Source organism: Balaenoptera acutorostrata, chromosome X, assembly GCF_949987535.1.
Source record: "Balaenoptera acutorostrata chromosome X, mBalAcu1.1, whole genome shotgun sequence".
In the NCBI taxonomy this organism is placed as follows: Eukaryota; Metazoa; Chordata; class Mammalia; order Artiodactyla; family Balaenopteridae; genus Balaenoptera; species Balaenoptera acutorostrata.
Genome location: NC_080085.1, coordinates 89,639,391 through 89,658,918, shown reverse-complemented (window position 1 = coordinate 89,658,918; position 19,528 = coordinate 89,639,391). Strand labels below are relative to the sequence as shown.

The window sequence follows — 19,528 nt, the reverse complement described above, 5'->3', positions numbered from 1 at the left end:
ATCACTTTTAAATTTAATTTATATCTTTCCATATTTTTTATATGTGATGTATATTTAATTTTTGTTAGTGTTGGAAATGGATGTATTGTATTTATTGTTCTACAACTTTTTATCCATTTAATACATCATTGGCCTTTCTCTGTGAAAGTATGTTTGGTATCAGCTTATTCATTTAAATAGCCAAATAGCAAGCAAAATTTTGATGTTTTGTGATTTATACCTTATAGATACACTAATAAATTTTGGCGGAATACATTGCAGCTGTTAAGAAGTTCAGATAGAAGTGTGGACCTCAAGTGTAAATTCAGAAAGTTTTGGCATGTGTTATTTATTACAGTGAGAAACATTTAGAAATAATACTTCTAGATGTTATTATATGAACATTACTTTATAGCTTTGGCGGCTTCTGTGAGACTTGTTTTGCCAGATGAGTGTGCTAATGTTCGTACAACAATGGAAAATGTTTGCCTACTATGGGCAAAGTTTTTTTGTGGTTCCGTGTGATTTTTAGATAACGTTGGAGCCATAGCTCCAGATAAGTGACAGTCTTATAACAATGCCTTTTTAAGGATTGTCTACTATAAAACACAAATTCCAAGGCTTGGTGTTTTAATCCTGCTGCTCATTATTGGTGCCCCAAATCAGTCTACGAAGCTCATGAAGTTACTGGTACCCCCATAACTTTTCGTTTGGAATGGTATTGCCTAGGCTTATCATGTTAAATAAATACCTCTTGCTATATCCTACATTAGAGGCATATTTATTATGCTCATATTAAATTGCATACTCAATAAGCAAAAAGCTTTTATTGTAGCCTCACAAGCACTCAGGTTTGAGGTGGTATATGAAACAATATGTAGTTGAAGAATGAAAATGATACTTCTAAATATTCATTTATGTGATATATAGTCTCATTACCCTTTATTTTATTCATAGATATGACTTGGAAAGAACAAGAAAAGACTGAACTTTTTACAGATAATTTTTGTAATATATGTGGAGTGGTGCTGCAGTTTGAATCACAAAGGATTTCACATTATGAGGTAGGTTAAAAATAATGGGAATAGAATCTAAAATAGGTTTTTAAATATGGCAGATAAACTTCATATATTATCTGTTTTTGATTCTTATGAGAATCCTGTGTATTATTTCCCTTTGATGGATGAGGAGTCTGGCTCAGAGAGGGACAGTAACTTACTAGCTTAAGTTTGGAGAATTCGGGTTTAAACTTAGCCTTTTTGACTCCAAAGCATGTTTTCTTTTCTTCACATCATTCTGCCTCCATTTGTATCTATCAAGCCACTATATCCTTCGTGTCCTTGTAGTAAATATAAGGGAAGTTTTATAAAGCTTGAGTAGGAAACAGTTAATGTGAATCAAGGGATATTATTGAACTCCAGAGTTTTCCTTTACAGTAAATGAAGGATAAAAACAAAATGAACGAGTCTTGCACTTGATTTAGCTACATGTTTTTAAGCACAGTACCATAGAATTCTAGAGTTAAAAGAGGAATGTTTAATGTTCTTACTTCTTTAGTTTATTGATTAGAAAACTGAAACCCAGAGGGATAGTGATTCTGCATAGCTAATCTTGGCATGACTAAGCTTAAAAATGAGTTCTTCTAATTTCATATCCAGTGTTCTTTCCTTTCTTTTAGTGTTGTCTCCCATTTCTACATCATATTATGAACTATTGGATTTTTTTTCATATCTGGTATCCATGTTAACAAAAGTACTAGATACATTTACTTAAAAGAAATATAATGCCAGTTCTACTTTTTTAAACACCTCATCTTGTTTTGCCCATTGCTAATCTTATTGGCAACTATATTTCAGTCCTTATGTTGATTGGGATTCAATTACTGTAATTACAGATAGTGAAATTGTGTTGGCTGTGGATTGAGAGGACGTAGGTTCAAGTCTTAACTCCACCATTGTTGTGAAACCCTGGGCAAGTCACTTTACCTCTCTGAGCATGTTTCTTGAGCCTGCAAAATAGGGGCATAAAATCTCTCTTACTATACTTGTGAGAATTAAGTGAAATCAAATATGTAATTGTGCCTAGCATATCCTGGGACCTCAAAGCTCAAAGATTTAGAGTTAATAAAGAGAGACACATAATCAAGGTGCTCTGTGATAACTGTGGTTGGAACCATTTGAATTTAAATTTGAAAAATCACTTTTATGGGCTTATAAAGTACTATTCAGTGTAGAAAATATACAAAAATATAAGAAAATATGAATCAATCATAATTCTGTTGCTTGTAAGTAAGCATCATTTAATTAACTTCTATTTAGCTTATATGATTCCAGTATGCTTTCTAAACACACAGACATATTTTTACAAAAGAGAATTGTATGTTGTTTTGCACTTGCTTTTTCATATAAGAACATATTCTGAACACTTTGACCTATCATTACATCTTTTTACTTTTCTATAAAGTTTAATGGCTATAAAGCATTATGTTATGTAATGTTGTAGCATATTTTTAAATTTAAATTTCAGTGCCATCTGTAAGTTTGGTACTTAAGGTTGTTAAATAATCAAATCAAAACTATACATGACTTTCCATATATTTGAAAGCACTTCTGTGCAAATATCCTACTTGAAAAGGTGATTTTTTTTCTCTTTAGTATACAGCTTGGTTAATAGTGTCAGACTATCTAAGCATAGTATTTATTGTACATGTAAAATAGGACAGTACTGCAGAAGTTTTGAATTTTAGTGAGGTTGCACTTATTGATATTTCCTTTTGTATTTATACTTACATGTTTAAGAAACCATTCTTTGTTCTTTTGTCATGTAGATATTTCTGTCTATTTTCTTCTAATACTTTTAAAAGTTTTATTTTTTAGGTTAAAATGTTTGATCCATCTGGTATTGATTTTCGCATATGGAGGGTGGTAACATTATTTTCCATACAGATAGCCCGGTATCCCAGCAATATTTATTTAAACAGTCCATCCTTGCCTCACTGATTTGTAGTGGCATCTCTATCATAAGTTAATTTTCGTATATACATATATATACTTATAATGTTATTATGGTTTATTGTATTGCTCTGTTTGCCTGTCTCTATAATAATTTCACCTTATTAGTATAGCTTTAAAATATGCCATGATACCTGGTAGGGAAAATTTATATGACAAAAAAACTCATTATAAAGTTAAAAGACAAGCCACAGATTGAGTGCTATTTATAACCAATACAACTAACAAAGGATTAGTATCTAGAATATATAAAGAACTAATATCAATTAGAACAAGAAACAACCTAATAGAAAAATGGGAAAGTATTATAAACAGGCTATAGAAGAGATACTTAACTTCAGAAGTGATCATATGGGAAATGCAAGTTAAAGTGATAATGAACTATCTTATCAAAACCATCATGCTCACAAAAATTGAAATCTAATAGCACTTAACAATTCAGGAGAATATAGGAAGACAAATCACTCATATGTGCTACATTTGGAGTTGTAAACTGCTTCAACATCTTTTTTTAATTAATTTTTATTGGAGTATAGTTGCTTGCTTCAACGTCTTTGGAGAAAAATTTTATAATACCTATTAAAGCTGAAAACCCTCATACCTTATAAGCCAAATAGTCCATATTTAGGTGTCTACTTTAAAGAAACTCTTGGACATTATATTAGGAGATATGTTTACATATGTTCAGTGCAGAAATGCTTGTGATAGCAAAATAAACAGAAACATAACTGCCTTCAGTAGGGGACTTGATGGGTAGCACATGGAGTGGAATATTATGCAGCATGTAATATGAATGAACTAGAGCTATGTGTATCAATATGGGCAAATCTTACATAATATTGAGTTATAAAAAGTTGAAAAGGATATGAATAAACTGATTCCATTTTCATAAAATTTTAAAAAACGACAGTAGTACATAATACTGTTTATGGGTACATGCATATCTAGTAAAAGAAGAGAAGCATAGAGGAAATGCTATAGACCAACTTTAAGATAGTGGTTACCTATCGGGAGAGACTGAGGAGGGGAGGGATTGTTGGTATGAGGAGATAGGACTGTATGTGTAAAATTTTACCTCTTTTGAAAAGGAGATCTGAAAGAAATATAGAAAAATGTTAATAATATCTGTTAAAACTGGGCAGTGGGTATGTACTTCAGCTATATTATTTCCTGTGTTTTTCTATATGTATATATTTCACAATTTAAAATGCTGTAGAGAGAGAGTAAGTAGTTGCCTCACAGTATATGTTCAGGAACGTTAGTTTCCCTTCTATTTACACCAACATTTTCGTTATTATGTATTTTGTTATACATTTGTTCAGAGATTTTTCTAATGTGCCTAACGTAGAAGGGTTAATTTCCTCACATAAAAGAATTTGAGAGGTAAGCAGTACAGGGCTGATGTGACAGCTCCATAACATTATCAGAGATCTAGGCATTTTCTGTCTTTCTACTCTCATGAACTAGCCTCTGTCCTCAAGATCCCCCATAGTCCCAGATGACCTTTAAATCTTAATTCCAGAAGCAGGAGGGAAGAAGGTTAGAAGAAGGGTTCATCCTCCATCCTGTTAGGAGGCTTCCCAGAAGTTCTACCCAGCATTTCAGATTACATCTTATTGCCCAGAATAGAGTCACAAGGTTACATCTTGCTGAAAGGGAGGCTGGAACATGCAGTCTTTTAGCTGGGTATATTGCCTAAGGTGTGTAACTAAGGAAGAAGAAGAAGTTTGATATTAGGCAAAAAAAAAACTGGGAGTCTCTGTCAAAAACAAAAACCTAGAAGTTACTGGACTCTAAATTACAGCATTATTTTCATTTTAACTGAGATTTAGAGATTTGAAAACGTGAAGCCTTTTCGTAAACTTGGTACACATTAAATATATTTCAATTCACGGGTACTGTCCTCAAATTTGAAGAGGTGTAAATTTGGGGTACCTCTGTTTTTGAATAAACAAAGTCATATTATATCTTTTTTTCAGAGTGAAAAACATGCTCAAAATGTTAGGTTTTATTTTCAAATGCATGGGGAACAAAATGAAGTGCCTGGTAAGAAAATGAAGATGGATGTTAGGAATTTTCAGGTGAGTGGCCTTTGTTGATGTTGTAATTCGAAACTTTGAGTTATTGAATCTTTCTAACAAGATTGTTCTTATTTCAGATGCATAGGAGTGAAGTAGTGGACAGGAGCAAATTTTGTGGTCTCTGCAACATCATTTTTAGCTCCCCAGTTGTTGCTCAGTCTCACTATGTGGGGAAAGTCCATGCTAAAAAACTGAAGCAATTAATGGAGGAGCATGATCAGGTATCTCCATCAGGATTTCAGCCAGAGATGGGTAAGATGACATTCACCTCTTTAGCTTCAATACAGGGTCTCTCTATAATTTTTTCCCATCTCTGCCATCCATTTTTTATTGGAGAGACTTTTACTCTGCCACAGTAACTTGGTTCTTCTTCTGCCCGGTTAATCTCTTTCTGTGTCCTTGTAATTTAATATAGAGATCATAATTGCTAGCTGAATTTTAAGAAATGTTGCGACCTCTCCTTTTCAGTTTATTAAATCCAAATAAAAGCAAGTTATTTGCTATGTTGCTATAAAGAAAGAACAATAAGCAACCTGAGCTCTCCAGTTTCTAATCAAATTATAGTCTTAGCTCCTTCTTACTTCTTCCCCTTGGCATCTATCTCATTCTTTTTTTTGCTTTAGTGCTTTCCAAAACATTATCTCATAGTGTGTGTTCAGACCAATGTCTTCACCATAATATAGTTATGTTGCAGCATTTTCTGACTATAACTATAGCCAAAAAAAAAAAAAAAAAGGTACGGAATCTTCTTCTACCCAATTGCTCATTCCTTTCTTCCTATGAATATAAAGAAAAAGTACCACTAGCATTATCAATCAGCAGTTATTGAGTACTTATTTTATGTTAGATGCCAAAGATACAGAGAACTGTAAAACGTTGCTGTTTCCTCCTTCCAGTGATGTTGGGCCGCCAGCTCATGAGAGAACTGACCCACAGATCTCACTTCTGGCCTGAAGTGGCAGAGTACACCCTGGAAAACCCAGCCTGTATTTTGAAAGTGTTGTGTGCTAGAACAAAAAATAAGATGATCAATTCTCTGGAATAAATAATTTACCACATTCTCACTAGCTTCAACACTTTAGGAATAAAGCATGCCTAGCATGGAAATTTTACCAACATTAATTTCCAACTCATAGCATAGGCCTCATCAGCATTAAAACATATAGTTTTCTTAATAAATGAAACCAGAATTATTTTTAAATTTATTCTAGTCTCTCTAACTTTTGTATATTTGTTTTTCTGCCTGTCAGTCAAGAGGGACAGAATCAGTGTGCCCTACAACAGAAAGCATCTTGTAAAGCCTTATCTTTAGTCCCCAAAATTCATAAATTTGGGCTCAGAGAGGAGACTAAATGAAAGAGCTCTGAAATAACTGTAATTGTGGAAACGTATAATTTTATAGCCTTAAACAACTGCATAAATTTTATTTTGATACAGACACCACAAATCTGGACTGAATAGGTGATTTACTGTGCTACTCAAGAAAGACACCAACTTAGAAGTTGGTACCATCTCTTTTACCCTCACTAATTTCAAGAACCATCCTAAGACATCTCTTATGCCTTCATTGATTTTTCAAATGAATAAAATTCATTTGAAATAAATGCCTAATGCTGAATATTCTTTCCTGTATCTTTGTTGGAGAAACTTGGTGACAGACTTGTATTCAAATTTCTATTCTCACAGAAGGAAATTCGTTTTAGCCTGAGTACCTTTATCCAACAGCCCTATATGGAAAAAGTCCAGAGATAGCAGGTTTTTAAAGAACTCTAACTTTCCCTAATACTTTATAATGAATGCAACTCTAATAGCTGGACACATGTTGATCTCTTTTCATTATGACTATTTCAGCAGGTGTGCCTATTACTACTTCTGCAGAGTCAACTTTTCTGAAGCCCCTTGTTGTCAAGCCTCCTCCAGGCGGGATTAAAGACGAGACTATGCCTTCCTCTTCCAGCAGTGCTTTGGATTTGAATAATCCAAACAAGTATTGCAAGCTCTGTCCTGCTTCCTTTAATAGTCCATTAATGGCCCAACAACATTATGTTGGGAAAAAACACAAAAGAAATGAAGCTAGGAAGAAGTTTGTAGCCAAGATAAGAGAGAAACCTCTTCCAGCAAAATCAGATGCAAACGGTAAACAGTAAAAATATCCCAAATCTCTTTCTTAGGATGTTTATATTTTATAAAACATACTGGCTTATGTATATACTATTTTGCTTTTACTTAATACGAGGTTGATAATACTCATGGGATCATAGAATTTTCGATAAGTAAGGACTTTTGAGTCCATGTAGGTCTGTCTGTTGGTTTTCTAGAAAATGAGACCCAGAAAGGTTTAGATGACTCTTACTAATAAAATACAGGTATTACCACAGTTTCATGTTATATCATAGGTACATAAGGAAGTATTTTAAATTAGTATCACGTAGTTATATCATTCGGTCACTAAGTATGACTTAAGTGTCTCTTAGGTGCTAGGCTAGTCATTCTTGGGAATACAAATGAAGATATACTATTTTCCCTGAAGGGGCAAGTGTATAACTACTTGGGTTAATAATACTTCATTGCAAGAGGCTGCAGACATGGATTTTTGTGTACATATTTTTGGTAACCAGAGGAGCCAAACATCATGGTTCAGAAAATCTTTACAGAGGAAGTATATGATTTAGATTGATAGCAGTGGGAAGGAGAAAGGATGAACAAAGGAGCTGAGAAAGAGTGGCAAGAATTCAGGCACAGTAAAGATTCTGATCCTGACTGGAGTGATCCACTTGCTCTTCTAACCATGTGTTTTTTCATTTTTCCCCCACAGGCACCTTCTCACTACTAGTATATTTTATTCCCTTTTCATATTCTCTTCTCCACCCACTTCTTTTCCTCTACTCAACCATTATTTTTCAATTCTTTCCTTACTAGACCTTTCTGCTTAATGTGAAAATGTTCATTATTCCCTCCTTGAAGCTCTATTCTTTGTCATTAGTAACTCCTTATGCTATTGTTCTTTTCCCGTGTTTCTATTTCTTTTTTGTTTTCTTTGGGGGCTCTTTTTTAAATTCATTGTCTAAATGTAGGCGTTCCCATGGTTCCATTCTTGACCTTAATCTATAACATGATCTAATCCGTTCCTCTGATTTCATCTCTCATCTGTGTGCTTATGACCTTTCTGCAAAGCTTTAGATTCATATATTCAAAGAGCAGCTACCTCTTCACCTGTATACCTCATAGCCATTTCAAATCCACTCAGTCATTCAAAGTAGAAACCTGTAGTTAATTGTAAATCCCACAGCACCATCTACTTCACTTCCTATATCTAATGAGGCACCAAGCCATGACTGTTTTACCTCCTGAATCTTACTGTTACCTTTTCTCCAGCCATGCATTTCCCACACTAGTTCAGGCCCTCAACATCTTTTCTAGAGTTTTGCTACTCAAAGTGTGGTTTGTGGCCAGCATTATAAACATCACTTGGGAGCTTGTTAGAAAAAAGAATCTCAGGCCTCACTGCAGACCTACTGAATCAGAATCTGCATTTTAACAAGATCCCTAGGTGATTTGTACTCACAATAAATTTTGAGAAGCATTGTTCTAGAATATTGCCACAACCTCTAACTACTCTCCTTGCCATCAGTTTTGTCTCCCCAGATTCACCCTCAATTTAACCACTAGAGTGTTTCATCTAAAGTGTACATCTTTTCATGTCATTCCCCTGCTTAAAAGTCCTTATTTCTCTATTTTCTAAGGATAAAAATCTAAGCTTCATAGCTCTCTACCATCTTGTCCCTATCTTCTTCTCCAGGCTTATTCCCTGCTACTTCCTGCTATGATCTATGTGGGTCAGAATCTAAAAACTGCTTATGGTTTCCAGAAACCATTACCCCATTTCTTGTCTCTGTGCCCTTCATGCTGCCATTTTGCCTAGAACATCTTCATGTCCCTCTTCTCTTGACCAACTCCTACTCATTTCACTGCTTTCAAGCCTTTTCACTTCCTTCAAGGCTTATCTTCTGTGCTTCCTTAACCTGCATATCTAATTATCTCTCCCTGTGTCTTTATCTCCCACTAGAATGTAAGGTCTTTGAGGGAAGGGACTTCATCTAACTCATCTATATTTCCAGTACTAGAGATAGAAACTGGCACAGAGTAGGCCTACCTCAATAGAGATTAGTTTAATATATGAATCAGTGAACTATTAACCTTTATTTATTGAGTGCTAACCCTGTGTTTGTACTATTAAGTTTTCTGCTTTATGTGATTCAACATATCCCCAAAAGTTACATAGAGATCTGTATTTTTATCTAGGATTTTAAAGAACGTTGATTTAGGCAAGTGTAGAAATAGAAGTGGTAGGGCTTCTGAAAGTCGTAGATGTTTGGAGAAATGACAAACTTCCACTTGTTAGGGTATTTTTCCCATCGCTATGCTGAGGGTAATCTGAAATAAGTGGCTTCTAGTTTGTGGCATTAGGTAAATTGGAACTGAGAAGTGTGTCAGCCATGAGAAATGTGTGCACTTTGGTCACTTCTGAAAGGAGGGTCATTTTAGCACTCTGAAGTTTCAAGGTTATTAGATTGAGAGAAGTATTTTGGTGAAATTTTCATCTGGCTGGGGAGGCGGGTGCTGATCATCAGCATAATTTAATCCAGTCATTGAAGTCATTTTACACTAGCCTCTGAAGGTGAAGCTCAAAGAACAGATTTTCAACCCTGCCTTGACTATTTCATTTTGATAACAGTAAACATTTGAGGATTAAAAAATAGCTGGAGAATTTAAAGTAGCTAATGAGAATTGCAAAGAACAGCTACAGCAGAAGCCCATATTATAAGTGAGCAAGCGGTAAGACAAAAACAACTTAACCTGTGCCACTTTAACTATATTCACTCTTCACCCATTTTCTCCCTTCTTTCTGTCTCTGCCTTCATTTCTATCTGCTATTGTTTATATATGTTTCTACTATATCTAATCTCTTTCTCTTTTTCTTCATCATTCTTACTGCTCTCTTTCATGTCCCTCATTCAGTCCAGATCTTATTAGCACAGGAATGGCTACCATAACGATATGGAAATAAAGTATGTATGTATTTTTAATTTACTGTATTTGTTTTGTTTATTTTACTAATTTCTAGCCCCATTATTGCACTTAGATGTCTCACCTTCACCTGTAACTCAACATATCTAAAATTGAATTAATAATCTTCCCTAAAACCACCTTAAATTTACCAAGTTTTCTTTCTTGCCAGTAGTACCACTATTTATTAGTCACCCACACTTGAATCTTTGAGGGCATCTTTGACTAAATTTCCCTGTCTCCTATCCGTCCACAGTCTTATCAGGTCTTCTTAGAACTATTTCTCCTTCCTTTATCCTTCCATTGCATTTTCACTACCATCATCTCACACTTTAATGCTGTAACCACCTTCTGGAAGGCTTTACTTATACCTCATTGTTATTCTCTCACTACCTGGTAGCAAGATTTCAACCCAGAATCAATTCCACAGTCCACTCGTTCTACTTTTACATTCAGAACACTGAGTGATGCTATGGAGAATTATATAAGGCTAGAGATTGGGTACCTCTACAGAGTCTTAGTATCCAATCTCTGTGGCCTTTTAGTCCTACTTAATACTTTCCTTTGCCTTCACTTTCCTTTCAGCAGTGATTTTTAAGCCTACACCACTCTCCAGGACTCTCTTCTACTGTTCAACACTCCCCCTCCTCACAACATTCAGGCAAGCTTATTCCTTATTTCATCAAGAAAAATGTGGCCATCAAATGTGGATACCAAGTATCTTGCCTTAACCAAATAATCTCTTAACCTTGAATTTCCCTTTAACTACTACACTTTCCCCTTCTCTTCTTTGCCAAGTTTTTTTTTGTTGTGTTGTTGTTTTTGGTTTTCAAATATACTCTTAACTGTCTTTACTGATATTCACTCCTCAACTCATTACTATTTGTTGACACACATTCCCCCAGCCCTCCACACCACCACTATACCGTTCCACTGAAACTGTCCCTCACAGGGTTATTGTGACTTCTAAATTTCTAAATCCAATGGCCATCTTTACTTCATTCACTAAACATTCCTCCTTTGACATCACTCTCTCCTGTTCATCCTTACAACTCTGTCCTTTACTTCTTGATTTTTCATGGACCCCCTCCTCCTCTACCATCTAGTTTAAAGAGTGGCGCTCTCCAGGGTTTTTATCATTATGTTAGTGTTCCTATGCCCACCCATACATTATCCTCAGGACATCTCACCCACTCTGATTGTCTTAACTAACCCCCATCCCCTGACTTCTCCAAAATTAATGTATCTTCTGCCTTTCAAATTCCCATATCTAACTGCCTATTGGACACCTTTACATGAAAATCTCACAGATATATCAGACTCTGTGTGTCCAAATTCAAACTCACCAATGCTTATTCTCCCACCTCCTAAAATAGTACTTCCTTATGAAGTTCCAATTTCAGTTAGGATCACCACCCACTCAGTCACCAAACTATGCTGAGAGGTATTTTAGACTTCTCTAGATTCCTCCTTCTCCCTTATCTCCCACATTCACTCAGTCATTAAATTTTGTCTGTTTTAATGGTAAATATTTCACCAATATCCCTGCTTCTCTCTACCCCTACTGTGACCTTTCTAGCCCATGCCCTCCTCATCTCTTGCCTTATGTAACTGTGGTCTCCTTACTTCCAGGCTTGCTCCTCTTAAAATTACCCTCCATATTGCAGTTAGAGGAGAGAGTTCTCTAAAACACACAGCTGACCATGTTACTTACTACTTAAACCACTTCAAGGTTTCCCAGCCCACAGAATAAAAATCTAGGCTCCTTAGCATAATATAAAAGTCTCTTTGATGTGATATACTTTTGCCTCTCCCATCTCGTCCCCTTATATTTTATTCTGCAACAATTCCAAATTTTAACTAGTTCCTGTAAACACTTCTGGGTTTTTTTCATGCTATTTCCTCTGCCTACAGTACTCTTCTCAACTCTTTTAACCGTTAACTATTTTTCATTTTTCCAAGTTTAACTAAGGCATCATCTCTTCCAGTAGCCCTCTTCAGACCCCCATATTGTACTAAGTGCCTCTGCTTCCTTGAATTCCCATACCTCTTAAGCATACTTGTCTTACCTTTTACCAAATGAGATTGAAATCCTTTGTTCATGTGTCTGTTTCTCACTTGGATTTGTGAGCAACCTGCCCATTTTATTCATCTTGTACCTCTAGCATGATGCTTGGTGCCACAGAGGTGTTTAGTGTTGGCTGAACAGATTATTTGAATTCAGCACATCATGCTCATTTCTGTCTCTTCCATACCTGATATTGTTTTCATCCCCTGGAATGCCCTAACTGCTTTCCTTACAATTCAAATCCTTCTTTTCCTCCAAAGTCCATCACAACTTCCCTCATTTCTCTAGCTCATGGTATTCTCCCCTTCCTCTGATTTCTCATAGGTATTACTGTTCATTGACAGTTGCATTAATTGTAGTCCCTTAACTGAATTGGCCCCCTTGAGACAAGGGATTGTATTTTATTCTGCAATATCCTTCTCAGTGCTTTATATGGGAATGAGTATATGGTTTTTCTCAATAGTTGATAATTGTTTATTGAAAGGCAGTGTTGTGTAGTGGGATAAACATAGATTTGGAGAAATGTTTGAAGTCAGTTGCCCAGTTGCACCTCAGATTCCTCAGGTATAAAATGAAAATAAGGCTACTTCACAGGATTGAAAGAGGATGAAATGAAGCAGTGTATACAGTACCCATCACAGAATAGGCCCTCAACAAATGTTAGTTTTCTTGAAATATTTTGTTTTCCTGCCGTAATTTAAAAACATGTAAACTGGACATTTTCTATTTTTCTTCATAAGCTAAATACCACATTAAGTTGCATTTTTGCTTGCATGTAGCTCTCAGTTGATTTTTCCCCATTTAAGATATTAGATCAATGGTTCTCATTCTTGACTACATACTAGAATCATGCAGGCAGCTTTTAGAAATCCCAATGCTCAGGCCATCCCTAAAATCAATTAAATTAGAATCCCTGGGACCCACACATTAGTGTTTTGTTTTCTCTTTTTTAACTCCCCAAGAGATTATGATATAGAGCCAAGATTGAGAACCAAAATGTTAGACTATAAAGATATGCAGTTCCTCAATCTATCCTTTGAAAACAAAGACCTTGGTCCAGGGAGTTATGAGATAGGGCTGTGATTAGGAGAAAAGTGGGCTCCACAAGTGTTAGGTTATGGATGATTCTGAAAGTTACAGGTTGCAAAGAAGCTTGAGTTTCTGGGTGAAGTCAGAAACAGGGAATCCTAGCAGGGCTGAGGGGAGCAAAACTTGACAGGCCCAAGGAGCAGACTCAGATAGGAGAATGGACAGTGTAAGGAACATAGTAGAGGCAGGTTTCAGTAGGATCAGACCAGGAATTTTGATCTTGGGGCCAATAAATAGACTTCATGTCTTCACAGAAAGGGTTTACACCATTTTTATATATTATTTTCTGAGATGTCTATATCCTAGAAAAAGATAAAGAATATCAGTGTGTGAAAAAGACAAGGGCTAAGGTAATAGAAAGCAGACCATAGTTCCAGAACTGCCTCTGGATCTTTCATATGTGACCTGCAGCTCCTCTAAACTACTATATTGCCTATATTATAATCTTCTGGTCTAATTTGTGAAGAAACGAAGGAGGAACTGAGGAGAACATTATATACAATATACTCTATAAGCACTAAACAAATATGTAAAACCTCTGAATATAATCTGAGTTTATAATCATAATGAAGATCATTGACTCGATAATCTAGGCAGTGGTGCTCAACAGTGGCTGCACAGAAAAATCATCTAGAGTGCTTTCAAAAAGTAAGAAAGCCTGGTTCTATCCCTAGAGATTCTGATTAAATTAGTCTTATGTGGAGCTGTAACATGAATATTTTTAGAGTTCTCCACAAGCTTCCAATGTGTAACTAACATTAAGAACCTCTAGTCTAGAGGAAACCAGGATTCCTGCTTATCTTGCATAACTTGGGTGCCCTCAAAATACATGGTATTGGCCAAGTGAATCTGAGCCTTAATTTTCCAACCTGTTAAGTAGGGTTAGTAATAATTTCCTGAAAAGGGTTGTATGAGCATGCAGAGTCCTGGATTTAGTCCTCAGCTTTGCAGGAAGTCCAGAGTCCTCAGAGGTGATCAGCCTCAAATCAGGGATCCTCAAACCAAAAACAAAATTGGAAGATGCAGATAAATAACCAAGGAACTGGAAAGGTATTCCCTTAGTGGTTTTTTCCACACATTCTCTGACAATAATTAGCTGGGGTATTGTTAAAATACACATCCCTGTCCCAGTGAATCATATTCTCCAGAGGAGGGGGTCTGGGGATCTATATTTTAAACTCACACTCCAGGTGATTCTTACCAGAGAAGGCTGAGAAACATTGTAGTTCAATACACTGTCATTCTGGTATTGATTTATGGTAGGAGGAGAAATATATATTTCCAGTTCCCAGGTTTTTAAAAAAAATATCTATCATCTAGGGTATCCTCTTTTTTGTATCAGTAATATGGGAAACCAAATTATAATCAGAAGTGACTTGGCAAGCACAAAATCAGAGCACAGGAAAAGAGGATAGTTTTGAAGAATTATTTATTTAGACTTTGACATAACTGGCTGAGCTCTCCTGGGCCCACCATAGAGTATATGTCAATAGTGAACATAGTCCTCATGTTCTTCAAAGTCAAAATCTTTCTTTCTCCTTGACAATAATCTCCTGTTTCTATGAATAATCTTTGCTTAGACAAGGCCAATACACTTAGTAATAATTAATTTAGTGGCCTTAAATGATTAAGTTGCTGTTTGATTTAAAAGAAGATGGTCTTGCCTGACCCTAAAAATCTCTGCAGCCATCAGTTTCTTGTCTCTTCCTTAGGGTGGGATTGTTTTTATATTTAGCTTATGAAATTTATTAATTTGCTTCTTCAGACCAAAGAGAAAGTGGAAGGATAATAAGATTAAGAAAATAAGACTTAATCTGTTACCTGCTTCCTGTTCTACCTATGAATCAGAATAGAGAGGTAGCTAGTATATCTATTCTATAGTTCTTGACTCTTCTGAAGTGGTAACTAGCAGTTTTGTTTTAGAATTTTGCTTTCAACATTTATCCTGAGAGTGGGGCTCACTGAACCTCTCTCCTTTCTAAAATCTGCCTGTGGTAACTTTTGGTAAACTAATGCACTACAGTGATTTCAGGTAAGAGAGTAAGAATTTGCTTTTATTTGTTTTTAATATTTTGGGATGTTTCAAGTTTTAGTTGGGTAGAAAGAGAATTAGGGGCAAACAAAGAAGAGGTTGGTTGAGGGATTAAGAGGCAAAGATTGATTGGGCATGCTAAATTTGAAGTGTCTGTTGTACTTTCATGTAGCAACAATAAACAGGCAGATAGCAGTTTCTTAGGAAAGAGGCCAAGGCTAGAGAGGCAGTGTGGTGTAGTGTGAAAAATTTTGGACTTTAAATTAAGAGACATGGGCTCTGAGAGGCTCTCTCTCTTACTAACGCTGTGTGACTTTGACCAAGTCATTTGACCTCTCTGGGCCTTAGCTTTAAATTGGGAAAGTTCAAGTAGATGATCTCTAGTAAATTCCTGTCCAGCTATGTGATTTGAAGTGTATTCCTATTGACCTTCTTAACTTGAACTCTCTGTTTTTTCAGCATTTAGTATGAAGACCTACGTTTGTCATATTTGTAATATCACCTTTACATCTTTAGAAATGTTCCGGTCCCATATGCAAGGAAGTGAACATCAAATTAAGTAAGTATTTCTTGCCAAAATACTCCTATGATACCAAAGACTAGGGCTTCTGTCAAGTATCTTTGCATGTACTTTACAAACTTTCTAGGCATTTATTTCCCTAAGAGTTGATCCTGGGTATGGTTGGTGATATTTGTAACATACTGTATGCTAGTTCCATCCCCCAGGGAGTTCTCTAGCCATGATAGTAACTGACAGAGCTGGCTAACTGGCACCCCTCCTGACCAGACAGCATTGTCCTTCTTTAGAAAGATGCTAAAGGATCATTCTCAGGCTAACCATATAAATTCAAATAATCCCTGTAATCCCTGGAAGGTTGGCTAGTTCCAGAGATTCAGTGATCCAGTCATCATCCTTCCAATGAGGTATAGTGGTTAAGAAAGAAGGTCTTGTTGTTAGACAGAACTGAATTGGAATACCAGATCTATCTTTCTGCCAAGTATGTAACTTTGGACAGCTCTGACATAAAGTGGTTATAATGAAATATAAAAATATGTGCAAGGTGCCTGACCTGGCACATAGTAGGAGCTCAATACACATTTATTCCAATCTGTTTTGTTATTTTAAGGAGGAAAGGATTGAGTGGACAATTGGGGATCAGATAAGTCAGGTAGTGGGCAGTGGGGCACTTAACTATTGTATATTTTTTTTGTTGCTTTTAAAATCAAAGCATACTATTTCGGTTACATTATTTTAGTGGAAAATATTTATATTATTGAGTCTGAATACTAAGTAGCTAAGTTGTCTCACTCACCAAATTAACCTTCATTTAGACTCTTTTTTAAAATCTCAGGGTTCCAGAATAAATAGCTGTCACATTTATAGATCTGTACAGGGAACTAATAATCAAAAATTTTTAAAGCAATGTGACATTCAGATCAGACCATCTTTAGGGCATTAAATATTATTGGTCCTTTCCCACACATCCCAACATGCCTTATATTTTTAAGTACTACAGCAGTGTCAAATATGTCTGCTTCTTTGTACCCATCTTTCCCTTCATCCCAGGCCTGAAAATTTTTTTATGTGTAAAACATTGTGAGGTGCTTAGGAGATATCTGACTATCCCTGCTGCTTCTCTTTGACATACAAAAAGTCACAATTTATAGCTTTTATATTGAGGTAGGTTTTAAAATTTTGTTTGGGCCTCTGTTGTATTTGTTTTTTCAACTAATATTTTTGAAAGCAAAGCAAACATTCCAAATAAAATAATCTAGTAACAAGAACTTTCTACTGTCTTGTTTGCAGAGAATCCATTGTTACCAATCTAGTGAAGAATCCAAAGAAGCCACCAGACTCTTACCAAGATGAAAGTACAGATTACATCAAAGTACAGAAAGCCAGAGGACCAGAACCAAAGACTTGTTTCAGAAAGATGGAAGAGACTTCTTTGGAAACCTGCAGGTACAGAGAAGCGGTTGATTCCAGATCCAGACATAGAATGTTTGAACAAAGACTCCCATGTGAGACTTCCTGGACATACCCAGGATCATGCAATATTTCACAAACAATGGAAAACCAGTTACCTCATTGCTTACCAGCTCACTCAAAGAACACATATGACTCTTTCCAAGATGAACTGGAAGATTATATCAAAGTGCAGAAAGCCAGAGGACTAGATCCAAAGACTTGTTTCAGAAAGATAAGCGAGAGCTCTGTGGAAACCCATGGGTACAGAGAAGTTGATTCTGGACCCAGACCAAGAATGTGTGAGCGAAGATTTTCATTTGAGACTTCTCAGACCTCCCAACGACCATACAGTACTTCACCAGTGGAAAGCCAATTACATCACTGGTTACCAGCTCATTCAAAGAGGTCATATGACTCTTTCCAAGATGAACTTGAGGATTATATCAAAGTGCAGAAAGCCAGAGGACTAGAGCCAAAGACTTGTTTCAGAAAGGGAAGAGATAGCTCTGTGGAAACCCATAAATACAGAGAAATGGTTGATTCCAGACCCAGACATAGAATGTTTGAGCAGAGACTCCCATGTGAGACTTTCCAGAATTACCCAAGATCATCCAATATTTCACAGGCAGTGGAAAACCAGTTACCTCATTGCTTACCAGCTCATGACAGCAAACAGAGCTTAGACTCTATGACCTACTGTCAACCCACCAGAGACTATTTCCCAGAAAAACCAGTACCCCTGAGCCTTAGTCAGCAGGAAAACAATTCTGGCCCATACAGTGTAGAATCTGAAGTTTACAAGCACCTCTCCTCAGAAAACAATACCAGTGACCATGAAGCAAGTCATACGCGGAAACATCAGAAGAGAAGAGGGCACCTGGAGGAAGGTGAAGAAAAGCCAGAGAAGGAGCAGTCGAAGCATAAAAGGAAAAAGAGTTATGGGGATACAGATCTAGACAAGGACAAGAGCATCCAGGAAAGGAAAAGAGAGGGAGATAAAGTCAGTTCAGGAAAGCTTAAGCATCGAAAAAAGAAAAAAAGCCATGGTGTTCCCTCTAAGAAGGAAGAACATAAGCACAAGAAAGAAAAAAAGAAATCTGTTGAAGAAAAGACGGAAGAGGAAATGCTTTGGGATGAGTCTATTCTTGGATTTTGAACTTTTAGCTTTGTTTACCCAACGAGAAATCGGTTAAGAATAGGGGAATTTAGACAAAGACAGGAACATCCAGTGAAGAAAAGGAGAGGTGAATACAGTCAGTGTCAGTTCAGGAAAACTTAGTTTTTTGTGTGTAAAAATTGAAATTGAATTGAAAGAAAAGACAAGCCTAAACCTAGACTCTGAGAAAGAGAACCTAAGAAGAACCTAAGAACACAATAAGAACATAAGAGAAAAGGAAGCCTGTTGAAGAAAAGACAAAAGTGTCAGTGCTTTAGGATGAGTCTTCTCTTGGATTTTGAACTTTTCAGTTTTGTTCCCTTAAGGTTGAATTGAAGAAATAAGTTGAAGAGTTTGGTTTTGTTAAATTCATGTTATTGAATTTTCCTAAGTGGACAGTTACTTTAACCGCTAACAAAAGCCAAGTTAAGTAAGAGTATTTAATATGCCTTTTCCTCAAGTTATTTTTCCTCATTTATTAAAGTGAAAGAAAAATTACATGTTTCCTGTGTATAAAGTAATTTCCCTTAATGAGGTTGTCTCTGCTCCCGTTCTTCAAATTGCTGTGATAGTGAATTACTTACCTGTGGGAGATAATTTATTTTAAATGAGAGAATTACCAGGCATTACAGAATCCATCCCTTGTTTGGGTTTCTGTTAGTGTTGGTGGTATTTTATTGTTGTTATTGTGTGTTTGTTTATGTTTCTTGGTTTTCTCCAAGGAAAACGTGTGAAGCGATTTAGACTAATTTTTTGTTTGTTAAATCTAATTTGCAGTGTATTTTTGTATCTTCTAGTTCTGAAAGTGGAAAATGAAACAGTCTATAGTAAACTTAGATGATATATGGTTTTAAAGCGCTCTAAAAAAGTACTGATAAAAAATCAGTCTATATTCTGGAAATGTTTATATTATATTAAAGTGTTTTAATTTCTACATATTGTTTTATGTAAATGATCATTTCCCAGCTGGATATTATCTTACTTTGGGAGTGAGAGGGGAAATAATTAAACAGTTTGCACCTCTTGGGGGATCACACTATAAAGTTTTAATAGTTTCATTTATCTTACATCTAGCT

At 35.9% G+C, this 19,528-nt stretch overlaps 2 protein-coding genes across 2 annotated transcripts; both read left to right on the top strand.

Annotated features, from left to right (window-relative positions):
* Positions 1 to 963: 963 nt before the first annotated feature.
* LOC103009162 (zinc finger matrin-type protein 1-like) lies at positions 964 to 8,180 on the top strand. Its single transcript, XM_007187800.2, has 5 exons — positions 964 to 1,043; positions 4,970 to 5,071; positions 5,149 to 5,323; positions 6,926 to 7,207; positions 7,887 to 8,180. The coding sequence occupies exons 2-5, from the start codon at positions 5,009 to 5,011 to the stop codon at positions 7,988 to 7,990; spliced, it is 624 nt and encodes a 207-aa protein (XP_007187862.1). The 5' UTR covers positions 964 to 1,043; positions 4,970 to 5,008; the 3' UTR covers positions 7,991 to 8,180.
* Positions 8,181 to 10,043: 1,863 nt separating this feature from the next.
* On the top strand, positions 10,044 to 19,281 carry ZMAT1 (zinc finger matrin-type 1). The gene is made up of 3 exons (XM_007187799.2): positions 10,044 to 10,140; positions 15,787 to 15,886; positions 17,135 to 19,281. Exons 2-3 carry the CDS (start codon positions 15,795 to 15,797, stop codon positions 18,450 to 18,452), a joined length of 1,410 nt encoding a protein of 469 aa, XP_007187861.2. The 5' UTR covers positions 10,044 to 10,140; positions 15,787 to 15,794; the 3' UTR covers positions 18,453 to 19,281.
* The last annotated feature ends 247 nt before the right edge of the window (positions 19,282 to 19,528 follow it).